General features: G+C 41.0%; 1 protein-coding gene across 2 annotated transcripts in view; it reads left to right on the plus strand.

Annotated features, from left to right (window-relative positions):
• The window catches only part of CRHR2 (corticotropin releasing hormone receptor 2), a 114614-nt gene that overhangs the window by 27734 nt on the left and 67918 nt on the right, over positions 1-18962 (plus strand). For both annotated transcript variants that reach the window (XM_069859228.1, XM_069859229.1), the window contains one exon: positions 13193-13278. In XM_069859228.1, coding sequence (XP_069715329.1) covers positions 13193-13278 — 86 coding nt within the window. The remainder of the gene's footprint in view (positions 1-13192; positions 13279-18962) is intronic.

An 18962-nucleotide genomic window follows, 5' to 3' on the forward strand; every position in this document is an offset into this window, starting at 1 on the left:
ACCAAATTTCTGAATAAATGCCAGGCAGTGAAATCTCTGTGAGAAGAACAGCGCTTCCCTCATTCTCACTTACCTCAGCAGAAATTAAACAGGAGAGATGCTCCTCACTGGGAGTCATTTAGCTCAACAAACTGTACAAATTGTCTTCTCCAATCAGCTGTCCTAGGAGAACCCCAGCCTCAGGCTCCTTTCCCCTCTCTCTCATTATTGTGTTAATCAGATCATAGCACTTTTCAATTCCTCCGTGCTTTACTACAGGTAATAAAGTACAGTTACACTTCTCATTGTCGTTGTAGTCTCTCTGTGTGTGCAGTAATTATGGCAAGTGACTAATTGAATTCTGGATCTCTACTAAGAGGCAATTACTGTAAAGATCAAACACCACTATGAGGTGGTGCCCTGACAGTCTTCCACAAGGGAGTTCGACAGGGAGCTTCATAGCTCTGTGCTTTCATAGAATCACAGAATCACTAGATTGGAAAAGACCCACTGGATCATCGAGTCCAACCATTCCAATCAATCACTAAACCATACTCCTCAGCACCTCATCCACCTGTCTTTTAAACACCTCTAAGGGAAGGCTGCTCAACCACCTCCCTGGGCAGCCTGTTCCAGTTCCAAATTACCCTTTCCGTGAAAATTTTTTTCCCGATATCAAGCCTAAACCTCACCTGGCGGAGCTTGAGGCCATTCCCTAGTCTGTCAGGCTGAGAAACAAATTGCCCTTGAGACCTGGATAACAACGTTCCTCCTCCTTAGTGCTTCTCAAACTCACTACCACTGCAGAGCAGTGGGAGAACTGATGACCTGTTAGACTAACCAGCAGTGAGAACCTTTTCTTAGACTATACCTTTCTCACTCATACGTTTTTAAGTATCTTCATAGGTGGATGTTCCCAAGTTTTGTGGGCCATGGAAGTTTTCCAAGCAATTTTTTCATGATTCCTGTGAATGCTAGTTGGATGATAGCCTATGTTTCTTAAAACGATTAACGTCTTCCAATCTCAAGTGAGGGAAGTCTTTAAAACAGACATAGGAGTGATTGTTCAACATGAAAGTACAGACCCATGCAGGCCAACATTTTGTTTAGCCCAGACATCTAATTGAGTTGTCTGTGTGAAGGTGCTTATACATGCAGTAGGCAATTAACTTCCCCCTTTTGTTAATAGAGATGTAGTCAATGGAGGAACAATTTGGCTCCATAAAATCAACAGCCACTGATCAGCTGAATCTCAGTCTGGACTGTGCTAGCTGCAATCACTCCGGGTCAATTCAATTATTTAAACTGAAGAATGAAGCGCTATTTGGATGCCCTAGATTGAGGAGATGCTGTAGACACCGTGGACCATCTCAAATGGTGCTAGATGTTTGTTTAGCAGCATGTACCTCCACTTACATTGATTATCTGCATTATGACATGAGAATTTATATGTCTTAATCTGGACCTGAATTTCTTTTGTAGAAGGGAAAATACAAATAGGGCAACTGTGAAAAGAGATTGCTCTTGGGTGCTGTTTTGTAGTAGTTTCCAGCAATCCAAGCTTTTGTAACTTGCTGAACTAGAGGCGACATATGTGCATATTAAATCGGTGAAAAAAATCTGGTATTTTTGTGAGTGATGCTTTGCCTCTTAGCAAAGATTAATTTGAGTAGGTGTTCAGACTTTTCTCTCACAACCGGCTTTTTGGGAGTCAAATAAATTTTGGTATCATTTTTTTCTTTTTTTTTCTTTTTTTTTCCTTTTTTTTCTTTCTTTTTTTTTTTTCTAATGTGCTGACAGCCAAGTGAAGGGAAAAGGTGATAACCTCAGGAATAATTCAATATGGATTGCTTCATAATCTCCCTCTTTTGTCTTTATGCTTAAAGCTATGTTCAGGTCTGAGTTGAAAATTAGGTTCAATGTGCATTCACGTTTGCATATGTGCTCTCTCGGGGAATTAGCTGAAAAGTGCAGAGAGCCTTTGGAGATTGCAGACTTGCCCTGCATCTTCATGTGAAGTTCAGCACAGTTACACGATACAGAAGAAAATAACCTCCATTTGTTTCAAACTGATGAACTTTGGAAGCTATTACAGGGTATTCTTTCAGTTATTTTTTGACTCAGGAGGGATTATTTTCCTGTTTGACCTTACTTTGTGCTTTTGAAATAAGTAGCACCAACTCTGCTGTGTCAATCAGTACAAGGGAAAAAAATCTGTACTCTTACATGTTTGTGAAAGAACAATTAACTGAGCATTTATTAAATGCTAGTGATCCTGTTCACTTGTGACTGACTCCCAGTCTTCTTGGTATTCCCTCAGTTGTTTCTCTAACAGCTTGGTCCTGGCATTTCAAAACAAGAGTTTTCTTAATCGCAAGCCATGAAATAATTTGCTAAGGAAATTAATAGTATATCAGGATAATAATTTTAGATAGTAATAACAATTCTGGTTTGCTGAATGATTAATAGAAGGGTGATGACTGGAAGTGTAAGAAGATGTGACAAAGAAAGCATCTTCCCAGATGATTCCCCAATTATCGTTCTGAGGAGCGATCATTTTGGGAAAGGGCAACCATTTGGGGATTCCCTGCTGCTGTCCGCATCTCAATCCTGCAACAATTCAAAATGAACCTGTAAAGAAACAGAATTAGCACTGTCAGTGGGAAGAGTTTTACAGAACAGTTTTTGTTAACCTTGGAAGAATTAAAAGAGTGAAAAATATTGCACGAAATTGTGTTCTGAATTTCCTGAAGAGAACTGTGTGAGGTTGACTTGCAAGGGAGTGGAAAGTCAAAAATAGCGTGTGCTTTCTTCTGTGTATAGTTTTATATTAACAGGTATTTCATTGAACAAGGTTTAAAAGTGCCACTTTCTGACAGCATTGCACAATTCAGGGTGTGGGTTCTTTCCTAAGGTGCCAAAATGGGAATACTTGCTGCCAGGCAGTCCCAGCCTAGAACTAGAGTGACCTGCTGAGCACAGTAGAAAGACATCAGAATCAAAAACTCTAGATTGGGACCAAATTACCAAGAGTTTTGACTGTTGCAAAGTTTCATAACAACATTAAAATTAGACCTTGGAAAGTAATAGAATATGTATAAGATTTCTTGGAAAATTTATACATGTTCATGTAAGTAGGGAATACATTCTGTAACCAGCTCTTGTCTCGTCACACATGGTTGATGGACATCACTCCTGAGTGTTGCTCAGGCCTGATAAAGGATGCTTGCTTTCTAAAACTCCAAAATGAGTCTTAGAGAGTTTTATTTGCTGGCATTTTCAGTATCATTTATGTCAGCAATAGAAGTGTGGACAAAATAGCTGGGAACACACAGGCCAGGTTATTGGTCCCGTAATCAGCTGTTGTTAAGAAGGTGAAAGCATAGCCCAAGATCAAACCACAGACCAGCACTGAAGAGCATCCCAGAAATGAAAAACAAGGGGACAGCTGGCTGGCTCAGGAAGGAAATGCACATGGATGCACTTCTCCCAAGTGACAGGGGACAGGACAAGAGGGAATGGCCTCAAGCTCCACCAGGGGAGGTTTAGGCTGGACATTAGGAAAAAGTTTTTCACAGAAAGTGTCATTGGACACTGGAACAGGCTGCCCAGGGAGGTGGTTGAGTCACCTTCCCTGGAGGTGTTTAAGGCACAGGTGGACAAGATGCTAAGGGGCATGGTTTAGTGATTGATAGGAATGTTTGGACTCAATGATCTGGTGGGTCTCTTCCAACCTGGTTATTCTGTGATTCTACGGAATCCAGATCTCAGCAGGGGTTGCCATGAACATGGCAACACGCCAAGTAGATTCCTAGCCAACCTGTGTAGGAAGCAGTCAGGGTTACCTGGAGAAGATTTAATTAAGATTTCCTTGGACCTCAGCACTTTGGTGAAAAATAGGAGATGGAGAAAGAGGTACAGGCAACCAAAACTGATACAGAACTGTATACCTCAGGTGTCGTTTTATATTCCTGTAGTCTAGCAAACATTAAATATGCCCACTTTGTCTAAGAAATGTTGTGTTCAGAAGTGCTGTATATGTGAGTGAAAGTAGCTGTGCAAGAGTGGACACAAAGGTGCTGGCAAGACTGCAATCTTTATCAGTCTGCCTAATGGAGTAGCTCTTGGATAGAAGTCCAGGGAAATGTTTTTCAAAGCTGAAGAAGTCTGGAGGACATCTAAACTTCTAAAAAGTTCTGTTCCTGCCTTTGCTTTTGACATGGTATATGACCTGGATGAATCACTTGAGCTTTTTAGCAGATAGGAAATCGATACAGAAACTGGGCGTAATCGGACTGCTTGAGCTTCTCATAAAGCATTTTAGGACTTCTTGGCAAAAGAACACAATAGAAAGCGGGGAGAAGTTCCTTATATGCTTGAAAGCCTGAAGAAGCTTCAGGTTGGTGAACTAGATAGAGCTGAGGTCAGAAATATTTTCGTAGGGGAACATTTCATGCCTAAATTATTTCTCTGTCTTCCAAGTCTCTCCTGTAAGTGCATTATAATTCTTTATGAATGTCAAAAACCTCCCAATCATGACATCTAAGAAAACATCTCTTTACACAAAGCTCAGCTTTCAGGATGATGTTGGCTGATGTACAAAGCAATAAGCATTGGTTGGATGACTGTTCTTTCCTCTCCTTATTTTTGTGTGAATGTCCTTCATTCACAAATAAAGCACACGGAGAGTTATTTTTCTTTTCAATTTCATGGATGTCTGACTGCTGTTACAATTATACCACTGTCACTTATGATTTCTAGAAATAGCAAGCAGTGTATCGGTGCATTGTGAATCCTACCTGGCTCTAGCTTGTCACTGCAACAAGCAGAAGAAAGCCACCAAAGAGGAAAGATGGCAACTGAATAAATAATTTATAGCCCCGTGATTCAGTCCCTATTTTTAGACATCAGCTGTTTTTCTGAGAGTTTGAAAAGAGGCTAAGAATAGTACACACATGAAGTGATATATCCTTTATGCAACACAGGTTTCTTCTGTCTCATTTGATCTGAATCCTATGAAATCTGAGGAGCAAATCCAAGGAATTTATAACATGCAGTTTCTATTGGTTTTGCTGGGGATCATGGAGGATAAGTACCCAAGAGAAAAAATTCTGCTTAATACCAAGCAAAATGTCTTATTTTGAACATTAAATGAATAATAATTATTTGGAGGAGACACTAGCAGAATCATGCAATATCACACTGATGAGGACACTCTGAAAGGAAGGATCCATTGAACTGGATTCAAGCTCATCATGTAGTCCAACGGAGAAATGACCAAAGTACTCTGTTTTGCAAGTAACTTAGGGACTACAATATTCAATGCTGGAATGTTTTGTTTTGTCCTGTTTTACTTCTTTGAATTTTTCTAAAATTTTTCTTTTTTCTGGGGTAAAAGCTGGGTCAAATTTACCAGACTTAACAAGTGATTCTCACTGACCCAAAACTCCGTATTTCAAAAATCACTTATTCAGCTCAAAAAATGTCATCCAGCTTTAGACCTGACACTGAGACGACGTAAGTTTCCTCCCCTGTCTCTTCTGACTTTTAATGCCAGAATTTCACAGAATGTCTTTTCATCTTGTGTACCTAAGTCAAAACCTCACTTATTTGTGCTTGCTTTCTATTGGCAAACAGCATCGATGCCTCCATGTTGGGGGTGATATTGTCTATGCCCTGAAGCCAGTGTAGGAAGGAACTGGTAAGATATGCTGAACAAGGCTAGCTGCATGTCGATATTGTAGAGTAACAAAGTTGAACTCAGCCTGTGGTAAATATGCAGTCCTAGCCTATCCCAAAAAAAGGAAGACAAGTTACTCAACTTGGTCAGAGGGCAATACAGAGGCAAAAAGAGGTTAATATTTTTCTTGAAAAGGATGCAGGGGAAAAAGTTATTTAGGATATCAACAAAAAAAAAATTCCCAGTGGAGATATTTAACAGTCTGTCTGAAATAGTTTTACAAAGCAATTACTAGAAATTCTTGAGGCTTACACTTTGTAATCTGACTGAACAAATCCTGTTGGTAGGGAGATGGACGACATGACCCACTGTGCTCTTTCAGCTGTTTGCTGCATCTGTCATTCTCTTTGATTGCCATAGTCACTGCTAATTCCACTTTCCAAAGCCTCATAATTTCTAGGGAGTTTGTTCAGTGGGGACTTTGCTTTTCTGGTTGGTAGAAGCTTCATTTCAGCTTGGCTGACAGCTAACATGGATCAGCAAGCTGTCAAAGCAGTTAGATACCCTTAACTGTGCACAGCTCAGAACTTAACAGGCTGTGTTTTATTTATTTATTAATTTGCTTATTTATTCCCTTCGCTCCAGTAGCAGATGAACTGATCTCATAGTTATAGAAGCCGCTCTGTGTTCATGGGATCCAGAATGAAAGGTGTAAGTTTTTGGAAAAGGCAGATTTTACTTTCAATGATGACTGGAAATGTAAACCTTGCCAGAAACTCGTCTACACAAGACACAGCAAGATAACTAAAATCATTTTCAAAACCAGGTTAGTTCCAGTTGTCAAAGACAAGATCCATTACAGCTGTGCTTGCATGCAGTGATTGGAATTATCTTTCATCCACTAATGGCTGGAAGGATGCGGTTAACTTCCTGCTGAGAATTACATCCACTTACCTTTAGCATGTGCTTCTGTCTCTTGTTTGTTTCATGCTTTTAACGGACTTTTACTGACTAAAACAAGCCAGCCACCAGGCCAATCTATACGGATTGAGTTACCACTACCTAAATGGCTGGAGGTTCTTCAGCAATTGTCAATAATAAAAACATAAATTAAAAAATGCCACTCATCAAATACTCCTCTTCGTATATTCCGTTCGGAAATGCAACTTCAACTCCCATTAGAATTGAAATTAAGACCAAGGTTTTACCTCTTAAACTGATGTAAAATGTCAAACTGAAGCTGTGTTTTAAAGTTGTTTCAGAGCACAATACTGTCCTGTTAAGCACAGAATCACAGGATGGTTGAGGTTGGAAGGGACTGCTGGAGGTCATCTGGTCCAACCCCACTGCTCAAGCAGGGCCATCTACAGCTGGTTGCCCAAGACTGCATCCAGACAGCTTTTAAATGTCTTCAGTGAGGGAGACTCCACAACCACCCTGGGCAACCTATTCCCAGTTTTCAGTCACCCTCACAGTAGAAGTGTGTTTCCTGAAGTTCAGGTGGAACTGCCTGTGTTTCTGTTTGTACCTATGGCCCCTGGTCCTGTTACTGGGCATCACTGAAAAAAAAGCCTGGCTCCATCCTCTTTAAACCCTTCCTTCAGGTATTTATGTGCATTGATATAGATCCCTCCTAAGCCATCTCTTTTCCAGGCTGAGCAGTTTCAGCTCTCTCAGTCTTTTCTCATATGTGAGTTGCTTCAGTTCCTTAATCATCCTTGTATCCGTCCGCTGAGCTCTTTCCAGTACATTCATGTGTCTTTTGTACTGGGCAGCCCAAAACTGGACCCAATGTCCTAGATATGGCCTCATCGTTACTGAGTAGAGGGGAAGGATTACCTCCCACAATCTGCTAGCCATGCTTTCCTTAATGCAGGCCAGGATATTATTCACTTTCTTTGCATCAAGGACACACTCCTGGTTCATGTTCAACCTGCTGTCCACGAGGGCACCCAGGTCCTTTTCTGCCAAGTTGCTTTTCAGCTGGGTGGTGCCCGGCATATACTGGTACCTTGAGTTGTTCTTTCTTAGGGCCGAGCTTCATGAGATTCCAGTTAGCCCATTTATCCTACCTGTCAAGGTCCCTTTTACATGGAGATCCCTTTTTTGGTGGTGTTCAGGGCCAGGTTGGATGGGGCCTTGGAAAGCCTGACCTAGTGGGATGTGTCCCTGCCCATGGCAGGGGGGTTGGAACTAGATGATCTTTAAGGTGCCTTCCAACCCTAACTATTCTATGATTCTATGATTGTATGATTCTATGACATCACCTTAGGGCATGTGACAACTGCAAACATTGGTACTTGTACTATCTTTGTGTACGTGCATCTATATTGTGAATGGAACTGAAATGCTGCCTGCTGCGTAGAGTCAAGGTCTGGCACTGGGCTGTCAAAACAGCAGCCCTCACTGCAGAGCAAGAACAGCAGTGGAAAGTGTTTCATGTCGCTGTCTGAGGGGCTCCAATTGCTGCGTTTGATTCTGGGAATACTGCCATTGCTGTCATTGGTTTTATTGATGGAATCTGACTATGATCAGCATGACTGAGTAAGCCCTTAGAGGAGACATGAAAATGCATATGTTATACTGACTGGTCTGAAGAGAATTAAATACATATTCTGGAAGCTAGCAACCTGAGTGATAGTCTGAGCCCCACTGAAGATTATAGAATTATAGAATTAATGATTTAGGTTGGAAAAGACCTTTGAGATCATTGAGTCCAACCATAAGCCTAACACTGACAAGTCCACTACTAGACCACGTCCCTCTGTCTATTCAGTGAAGCTTCTTTTTACCTCCTTATCTGACCCCATGACTGGTGGATAAGAAGGAGGAATCAAGTGCCATAAATGTTGCTAATATCTATAACAAAAGGAAATCAACATTTTTTCAGCTAATGAAGAGGCAGTAGACCAACATAGAAATGAATACTGGATGTTGTGTCAAAAGCAATGTGCCTAATGGCTGTATTGCCTGTGTCATTGTGAGTCATCTACTGGTCATTATTCATTTGCATGAAGATTAAATCTGCTTGTCCAGTTGTATTATATTGAGTGCAAGAGCACACAGAGCACAAAGAACCACAAGGTAGTACCATTAAAAATCTCTTTACTCGTGTATCTGTTCTTTAGAATAAAATAAGTAAGGAAGGTGAAATTATAAGAAGGGAAAGCATGTTGAGTTATTCAGTCTGTCATTTGTCTAAGGAAGTGAAAATTGGCTCACTGTATTTTTTTAACTAATAAAAAAAAAGAAATAGTGCTAATAGCTCTCATTAGCTATTGTTGCCCTAGAAAGATCACATAACTGTTCTTTTCTTCCTGTATGTTCATTGTTTGTTTCTACAATATAGCTCTCCATCATGACTCTTGAATTTTCTCCTTATTTTTCATAACAATTGTTAAGAAAAACTGAACTTAATCCAGTCTCTTTCTATACAAGTGCTTTAAAGCAAAGGACAAGAATGCTTCTAGCACAAAGCACATTAATACCAGGTCTCACTGGAAAACCAGGTGGGAAGGAGTATTCTTCAGCATGTTCAATCACCAAAGAGATCGTAGAAGTCTCTTGGCAAGATCAGTGCCAGTTGGTTTCTCTCTTCTTTTGCTTTACATACTCTGAAACTGCAGGGGACATATCTTCCATTGCAGTCTTTCATAGAACTAATATATCTGTCATCTTCTTGGTATCTTTTTACTGCTTTGATCACTGCTACAACTCTGCATGTTCCAGTGACTCAGCCTGTCATCAAGTCCAGTGTCTGTTATTTCTTCATCGCCTCTGTGCTGGTTTTGACAGTAAGTCGGGATGCTATGAAGCAGCTGTTCGCTGCTGTGAAAAAGGCTGAGATGGTTCTTTGAAGCTGCCATTATTTTATCCAGAGTCTTCCATGCAGAGATGTACAAGGATGTAGAAGAAGCGCAGCAGATGACTGTGAGCACAGTGAACCTCTGTCAAATGCATATGTGATTGGTCCAATGTCCCCAAGAAATGCTAAACTCACTGTGTGCCATGAGACTCATCTGTGCATGAACAAGATATGCTTCTTCCAGATGCCTACAGTGAGGCTCTTATTTTGTGATATTACCTCACTCACTAAATCACGTATTTCTCCGTTAAAGCACTGGGTAAAAGATCTGTATTATTAGAAAAGATGTATGAAAATACGTTCAGTATGATGGGAAACTTGTTTCCATGTGGTGATTAGAACTAACGCTGTAAGGCATTTGGAAGAAAGAAAGAAGACCTTTGCTTAGGGGTATAAATCACTTATGACTACTAGAGTCTGGAATGAGACATTCCCAGAAGTCAGATCTACTTGCTGCCTTTGCTTCTGAGAAGTGGCTAATACTGGAGGAGATTCTGCACTAGAGAAATTCACTGTTTGGTTTTAGCCTCATCTTCCTCAGATACTCACCATGAAACAGTCTAGTGTGACAGCTCGTAAATCCAAATCTCTGTCTCTCAAAGAACTGCTTTGCTGTGGATGTTTGTAGGATTCCTGCATTTGCACCAAAAGAGAGCTCAGGGGCACATTTTATGGCTCTTAGAATACTAAGTGGAGGATTTACACATCAAAATGGAGATAGAAATCGATGATACTCATTCTACTCAATCTTGTTTTGCTGATCATGACCTATTCTCTCATAATTCTTTTAGAGAAGAAACAGAAGAATCATAGAATCACTAGGTTGGAAAGGACCCACTGGATCATCGAGTCCAACCATTCCCATCAGTCACTAAATCATGTCCTTGAGCACCTCATCCACTCATCTTTTAAACACCACCAGGGAAGGTGACTCAACCACCTCCCTGAGCAGCCTGTTCCAGTGCCCAATAACCCTTTATGTGAAATATTTTTTCCTGATGTCCAGCCTGAACCTCCCCTGGTAGAGCTTGAGGCCATTCCCTCTTGTCCTGTCCCCTGTCACTTGGGAGAAGAGGCCAGCTCCCTCCTCTCCACAACCTCCTTTCGGATAGTTTTAGAAAGCAATAAGGTCTCCCCTCAGCCTCCTCTTCTCAAGGCTAAACCACCCCGGTTCTGTCAGTTGCTCCTCACAAGACTTGTTCTCCAGGCAGAAGACACACATTTGTCTTTCTGAAAAGAAGGTTTTAATGATCAGGGAAGATGTAGTGCAAGAGATAGAGGTGTCATCGCCTGACTAGGCAGAATACATGGCTTTTGATGGCTCACAGCTCTGCCACAGTCCTGCCAGGTCGTTTTCAGGAAGTCCTGGACATCTTTTGCTTCTGTTTGAGTACCTGTAAAATGGAATTAATTATGAGAAGAGCAGAGGAAGGAATTTGTGTGGATTGGGGGAGCACAAAGTGGTCTTCTTTCCCTAGTTTTGATGCTCCCCCTCTCTTTCACCCAACTTCACGCTATTTTTGTTTTCTGACAATTTCTCATCTGGAGGGAGGTCAGAAAAAGAAAAGTGATTTTCCTTTTGCATGGACAAGTAACTCCTTGATTCAAATGTGCATTTGCTCTCAGGTACTTATGTAGACCCAGCTGGACATTCCAAGTGTCTCATAGTGTTTGTTGTATTTATGGTCTCTGCACTTGAGCTGCAAAAATATGGCAAGGGAAAGGAAATGTCAGAATGAATAAACCAAGGTTTTCATATCAGCACTATCCTAGAAGTGGGTTTCATCTGACAGAGCATCAAAGCTTCCCACTCAGTGTCTGGAGAGTCAGGCATTTTCTGCAGAGACTCAAAATTGGCAACCATTCTGCACAGACAGCTTCAGCCCTGGCCAAAAGGAAGGGCCAGATACAAAAGCTTTCAGGGATGTAACTCAAATCCAGCCACATAAATCCCATTCAGAATTATTCTCAGAGGAAGGAGGTAAAAGATGCCCTAAGACTCATTTAGCTTGGGATGTTGAATAATAATAAACCGAGCGGTAAGGAAAGAAATCTAATCACCTGTTTAGCTTTCAGGGGAAAATTAAACAAAACAAAAAAAAAAGCACAGAAAATGTCAGCCTATACTTGATTATCCAGGTAAGAGAGTGAGGGAAGTGTGTGAATTCGTTTGTAAACTAGTGACAGAAGTGGAAACTGAGGTCCTTAATCTTTAGCACAGGTTTCTGTAGTTGACCCAAATGTTACCAGTCATTTCATTTTATTTTATTTTACTTTAGCCTTGTCACTCTAAGAAAAAACAGTGAAAAAATGCAAATAGACAGTAGTGATGCAAAATTCAGTGATCTGTATTGATATGGTGTAATCTGGTACAGCTAGATGAAGTCTTCCTTGTTGCTCTCCATATAGATTTTCCTTCTCCATAGAAAAAAGCACCTTTTCAAAAGTCCACTTTTTTTCAGTGGCCATTGTCAACAGCAATTTTACAAATGTTCAATCTGATGCTTTTATTTGACATCTTATTTTCTTGATGGCTGGGTGCTGTACTGGCATTGAATGACCATGGCAAAGGCCCAAGGAGGATTGGGGTAAAGGGCAGCAAGAACATCATGAAGAGTATATAAGGATGTTGTCTGTATGTGTCCTTTGGGGATCTTTCTGAATTTCCTGTTTTATTTTAATTCTCTTGTTTCTAAGACACAGTTCAAAATAAGCATGGAAAAAAACCTGTTGCTTAGGATTAGATTTGCCTTTGATTGGTGGAGGAAAGTAGTTTGTACAGCAAAACTACAGAGTTTTGCCTCTGAATTCCTTGGGATGAAGTGAAGTGCTTGCCAGAAATTGAACTCCCTTCCTTGCCCCGACTGTTACTACACACTGTTCCCAGAGCTCCTCAGGGTGACATAGTGACTGGACATGATATCTCACTGCTTCAGTAAAGTGCTTTTAATTTACATGATTTTCATTCATGTTCTGGGAGAATCAGCACTTTGGAAAAAGAAGTAATTTCATTTTCACAAAGCATGGGTGAACACATCCTAATGTAGGTGTACACGATGCTGAAATCTATTCAGAGATAATCTCTTGTGGCCTCCCCGGCCTGCCCAGCCCAGGGCTGGAAGATGTGGTTATCTTGCTCTTTATCATTTTTTTTGCAGAAGTTTTACCAATAATGTTTTTACACGGGGACTCTAGGAAAACAGTATCTCCAGGAACGTTTCTCCTAGTTTACATTGGGATAAATGGGATGGGAGTAAAGCAATAAGTTTACCATACACATACCAGTCTCCTAGATACAGCACTAAGGACCTAAACCTTCCTGTCCATTTTTTAATGGATCATCTAACTGCTTTTCAAAAGACTATGCTAACATTAACCTTTCTCTTGCAATATTTTTCCCATATCTTCTCTGTCTTCTGAACCCATAGGCTGTAAGAAAACTTTATCAATAAGTGTCTTTAAATACTAGCTGTCTCTAGATGTGTTTCTGTCCTTTATTTCTCTTCTTCTCTCCTAGCAGGCTGTTCTAGTTATAAGAGAGGTGGGGTAGGGTGATTTGCTTTGTGAATAATCTGTTCTGTTAACCTTTTCTTAGTTCTATGAAATTGCTAGGCTGTTTAAAGTCCAGCACAGAGTATTTATCTCTCTTTTATTTTGGTCCACACCAGGAAATGCCTACAGAGAATGCCTGGGCAATGGGACATGGGCTTCCAAGATAAACTACTCTCAGTGTGAGCCTATTCTGGATGACAAGGTCTGTATTTTTCCCTTCTTTCTTCTCAATGAATAAATGCAAAGCTATGCGTAAGGTTAACACACTAATTTGGGTCTGCTGAGACAGATTCCATTTCTGTCTCTGCAACAAATCCTCTCTGTGAATTCAGAAAAATCACTTATCCTCTCTCCATATTCCCTACTCACACGGTTTTTAAAAAAGGACGCTTCATTACACTCTGTCCCTGATGATGTATGTTTATGGAGATCCTTCCTAGCTTTGTTCAGAGCCTACAGCTGCTACAGTAAATGTTAGTAATAATAGCAATAAGACCAAAAGCTTCTTTGGAACTGAAAAATAAGCTTTCACCAGCTGATTCCACTCTATACCAATCAATTCTGAGGTCTCATCAGCAACTAGATCCCAATGTCATTTTTCCTTCAGGAAATATATAAAGGAGTAACAACAGAAAAATACATAAAAAGCAGACTTGGGTCACAGCTGTCTTTAAAAGATTGAGCCAGTCTTGCATTGTATGGGAGTTTACAGAATGAAATAGGCATATTGAGTTAAGCTCCTTTAGAAAGGCTGAAAGCAATTATGCAAAGTCCTTTTCTTGTTGAATGTCTCAGCTTTTTTTTGGAGGAATCATAGACATTCATCCTTACTCAGTTTAAACCTTCAAGCCTTTTATGCCATGTTCTTTTTCTCCCTGTTTTGAGGGCTACAGTGGGACACAAGGACACGCAGGCTTTGTGCTGACTCTCTGCCAGGGGTGACTTTCTCCTCAAAGAAAGGGTGGAGTCCAGCATCTCAAGCCTGTTTATGTTTTGGCATTCATTCTACTTGTTCTGTCCCTGGAGCTGTGCCATGCCAGTTGCAAACAGAGAAGGGGAAGACAAGGTCTCACCTGCTGGGGGCTGCTTGCAGAGCTAGTCCAGATTTAGCACTTGGGAACTATCTCGACTAATGCTGTACCCAAAACAGGCATAATGTGATTTGGCTGTGGCCCAGCATCTACCCTGTAAGATCCTTGTTGTTGCTGAATGTGGGTTTTGGAAAGTGAATCAGAAAACAGATAACTACACACCAGCTAATGAGACGCGCCCAATCTTACCCACTGGCTAGGGAATTTGGTAGTAGCCCACCCTACCCCCAGCTTCTATTTGCTACAGGCTTCTAGAAGGTAGGAAAAAAATTACCAATACAAAGACATGTAGTGATGGGACTAGGGGCAATGGCTATAAATTGGAGAGGGACAGATTTAGACTAGACATAAGGAGGAATTTCTTGATGATGAGGGTCATGAGGCACAGGAACAGGTCGTCAAGGGAAGTTGTGAATGTTTCATGCCTGGAGGTGTTCAAGGCCAGGTTGGATGGGGCCTTGGGCAGCCTGATCTAGTGGGAGATGTCCCTGCCCATGACAGGGGCTTGGAACTGGATGATCTTTAAGGTACCTTCTAACCCAAACTATTCTATGATTCTGATTCTATGAATGATTCTATGACTGCCATCCTGAGAGGTCCGATACATGTGCAAGGTGGTCTAGCACAGCAGAGAGGCCCCTCTGGCAATTTAACCTGATCAAAGTTGAGACCAACCCAGCGGAGCCAGTGGAGTCCATCCTTACATTTCTTTCCCACTTAAAGTGAAAAAACCCCACTTTTTTGCTGGGTTGTTTCTCAGATGAATCAGTTCCCTAAACCATCTTATTGCCTTATTGAAGGAGTACTGGGGCCACCCCAAGCAGAGGAGTGAACGCATGGCTGGGGTTGAAAGGGACAGTAGACCAGGGTGTCTGACCATCTCTGGCTTAAATAATTTGGCACTTCTGTGAAACCACCCTCTTAAAAATGAGGAAGGGGGGGTGCATTGCTGACGTAGAGAAGGGGGAACAGAGCTGGACGAAGACTGAAAACCTTTGGGGTGGTTTAGCTGGTAGGGAAATCCTGAGCTGATAGGAACAGTCTCCTGTACCAGCTCAGGAAAATGCTGCTATATTTTAATAACACTCTTTACATGTTTGACTGCATGACTTGAACATTTGCTATCTCTGCATAAGCAAATACAGAGGCGTTTTATTTGAAGAGGCTGGATAAGTGTTGTGACTAGAGGACAGGATTATTTCCTTTACTCTGTTTTTGCTTTTGAAATTTTTGCGGCTATAGTGATAGCTTAAAACTTCTTAAATAGCATGTTCCTTAAACAGATGAAAGTGCAGATTTTCCCCCACCCTTGTTTGCAAAAGCTCAAAAACTCATTTATGAGATCTTTAAAGATTTGCTACAAGCTTTACAAATATTAATGTTTGTGAATATTTTTGAAATCTCTACATAATGCTCAGTGTTGAATATTAGGGTTGTTCTGGGATAAAAAAAAAAAAAAGGTCCCTGCAGATTTCCCTAATCTTCATTTTGATTAAAGGTGAGATGCAAGCACATGTGTGTGTCTATTGTTATTTATTGACTGTTCCTAGCAGATGCTGTGCATTGGCCAGGAGCTACCCCCATGTGTTTCAAGCTTATTTTTAATGCAGAAAACAGCACTACTTTCAAGTGTGGCCACCCAGAAGATAGAAAAGGAATTACATGATTTGACTTCAAATGCAGTGATCGGTACACTGGACGAGGAGTTTTCAAGATCAGCCCAAGTCCAGTACACACACCTTATGACAGAGCAAGGGAACTTTTAGGGGTTTTCAGCTGTGGGTTAGTCTTTGTGGACATAAGCTCCTGTATCAAACATTCACTGATGGGTTATATTATTATATAATTGCTCTACCCCAGAGACCTGGGGCTTTAGCTGACAAAACTGTGCTAGATCCCCTCTTTGTCTGGGGTCCAGGTGCCCTTATATAGTTACACAGTGCAGTTTAAAATGCCCCAGGATATTTTCATGGATCTGGCAGGTGTGACACAGGCCTTTTGGAATACCTGTGTCCTTCAGCAGCAGCAATTGGAGGTGTCACCAGGACCGACTAGGAAACAGAGAATCTCCTCAGTGCGCCTCAGAGGCACTAGATGCCTGTGTATGAGTAGCTGGTTTTAGCCCTCATTTCACATATTAGTTCATATGATGGGTAGATGCCCAAATATAGGTGTTCTAATGCCAGACTGAATCTCATCCTCTGAACAATCAGTTAGCTCCATCTCCAGGTGCAATAATCAGCAATAGAAATCAGTTTGATCCAACCGACTCTTTGATGGCATAATGTGTGACAAACAGAAACCTTCTACTCAGACTACAAGCAAGCTCCGGTGTCAAAGGGACCTTTGCTGCATCTGGCACAAACATGTGCTCTTTTGAGAACACAAACCAGTGTCTCAGGCAGCAAAAAATAAATTTTAGCCTCCAAAAAGAGCTACAAATGAGGAACTTTGGTCTTGTCTATGTGGCCTTTGGCAACTGTGTATGAATTTGGCTCTGCTAATGTTTTGGGTGCCTTAAAGCTGTGTAGCTGAGTTAACACCATGCTGAGCTTAAGTTAATGTATCCTGCTTAGAAGCACAGTCACATTAGCCGCAGCTGCCCAGCTTCCAGCTGGCTCAGAACAGGAAAGCAGTGAACTCAGAGGCATCTTGGGTGACAGAGATACTTGCCAGTTGTTTGCAAAACTGTTTGGAGAGGAGATATAGTGTCTTTAAACTGGACTGGTGATGAAATCATCCTGGCAATAGGAAGAAATCTAAAGTAACTGAATCAGGAATAGAGTGCAGAGCCTCACAGGAAAATGTGTGCTGTAAACACTGACACAATCTGTCAAGAAGTTCTGTTAGAGGGAGAAGGATCCTCATCACCTGAAGAGCTGAGTGCTGTCAGTAGATGCTTATTCAAGTCATTAGCTGATTTGATTTGGGCAGGTTAGCAGTCACGACACAGGTAAAGCAAAAGAACAAGTCCTCTAGACAGAATGACTCCTTCATTAGCCTGAAATCAGGCTGCAGACATGTAGCTGTGCTTCTTCAGTTTCCCTGCTAGAAGCTGGCTGGAAGATAACTCTGTGCCATCTGATATAACATGATTGTTATGTGTAAGGTAAAGCATGAAAGAGGATTCCAGTGATGTGACCTGCTGTGGTCTGGAGAGTAAGGCTAACAGAGTGTCGAGACCATCTCCTTTCTAATGTAATAACCCTCCTCCTAACCCTGAATACAATTAAAATCTGCATTTTAGTGAAGTGAAACATGTTCCTGGAAGCAGAGGAGTATTGGGTAACAGTAGGAGGTTGCTACCATTTTAGCATGTATCACTCTTCAAGAGAGTGAGACAGAAGAGAGTTATACAAGTATTTTATGTGAACTAAGCTTTGGCCAACACATGACTGATTCTGGGCACGTGTTTTTCAGCCTTGAAGGTGTTGTCTCCAGTTCTACCAGCGATGCAGATTGCATGTAGGCTGGTAGAAAGTGATCTTGCCACCCTGTCAGCTTAGTTTTTCATAGACATTAAGGCAGTTCTTGTTTCTATGGTATTTGAATTTGCCTTCAGGAAACCTTGTTAGTGTCAGCAAGAAAAAAAAGAAAAGTTGCTCTTGTTTTTCCTTCAGCACTGTTACATCAAAAAGGAGCTTAATTATGGGGTTTTATTCCAATTAATTTTATCTTCTTTTGAACCACACCTTCTTACAACTTGAGTGAAATTGAGATGGTGGTTAAGAGCCAAAGGAGAGACCTGAAGGGTGAGATTCAAAGAGAAGGATCCTTGGTCTGAGGAAATATTGTCGTGTTCTAAAAGATTTGCGGCACTACATGAGCAATTCTGGATAACAGTCATACGGTTTAGTTTTAGGTAGTCCTGGAAGAAGCAAGAACTTAAACTCTGTGATCCTTATGGGTGCATTCCAACTTGAGATATTCTGTGTTTCTATGAATTAAGTGAGAAAGTAAATAAGCAAGGCAGTTTGCCAGGGCATTAGCTGAACATTACAACATTGCACTTCAGGTAGGCACATCTGTTTGAGTGTGTTTTCCTCTCCTTTAGGTGTCCCTGAGACTTAAGGATGAATAAAATTCTGAGGAATTCAGATATTGGAGGGGGGTGTTTGTTTTTTTTCTCTTCAAGCCTATTCACAGAACAGGCCTGTGCATGGGGAAGTTTATTTTAGAGGACTTAAAAATACCTTACATGGTTGAGTTCTGTCCAGAAACAGCACATTACTCCGAGTGCTGAAGATACAGGCAGGTTTCATCATGAAAATTATTCCAAGAGGGCATGCTTGCTCTCTGGCAAAGTGCTGGAAGATACTATCTACACAGAACAATGGAACAGATTAACTACAGCTGCCGGTTGTAGTTTCATCCAAACTTTCATTCACTAACAAATTCCTTTGACTGGAATAAAATATTAAGGGAAATTGTTGGGAAAAAAAAATGAAACAAAGGAAGTTCAACCAAAATTAGAAAACCTTTTAGAAATACTTTTGTATTTATATCACAAGGGACGAAATTTAGGTGATTTTCAAAGGTCTCATGCTTCTGAATGAGGACAGCATCCCCAAGTGGGGAAAGATCTGCTTAACCTGAAAAGGAAAAGAGTGTCAAAAGTAATGAATAAATGAATACCTTTTTTTTGCAAGAGGATCTATTCTGTTAGTAGCAAACCTCTGACAATTTTTAACCATCTTGAGTATTTATCTGAATAGTGTTTTTCTACTTCTTCCTGTCAATCAGCCAAAGAGAGGAGATGCTTCTCTTTCCTCTGAAGCTAGCAGCAGCCCACCAA

This window comes from Phaenicophaeus curvirostris, chromosome 6, assembly GCF_032191515.1.
Source record: "Phaenicophaeus curvirostris isolate KB17595 chromosome 6, BPBGC_Pcur_1.0, whole genome shotgun sequence".
NCBI lineage: Eukaryota > Metazoa > Chordata > Aves > Cuculiformes > Cuculidae > Phaenicophaeus > Phaenicophaeus curvirostris.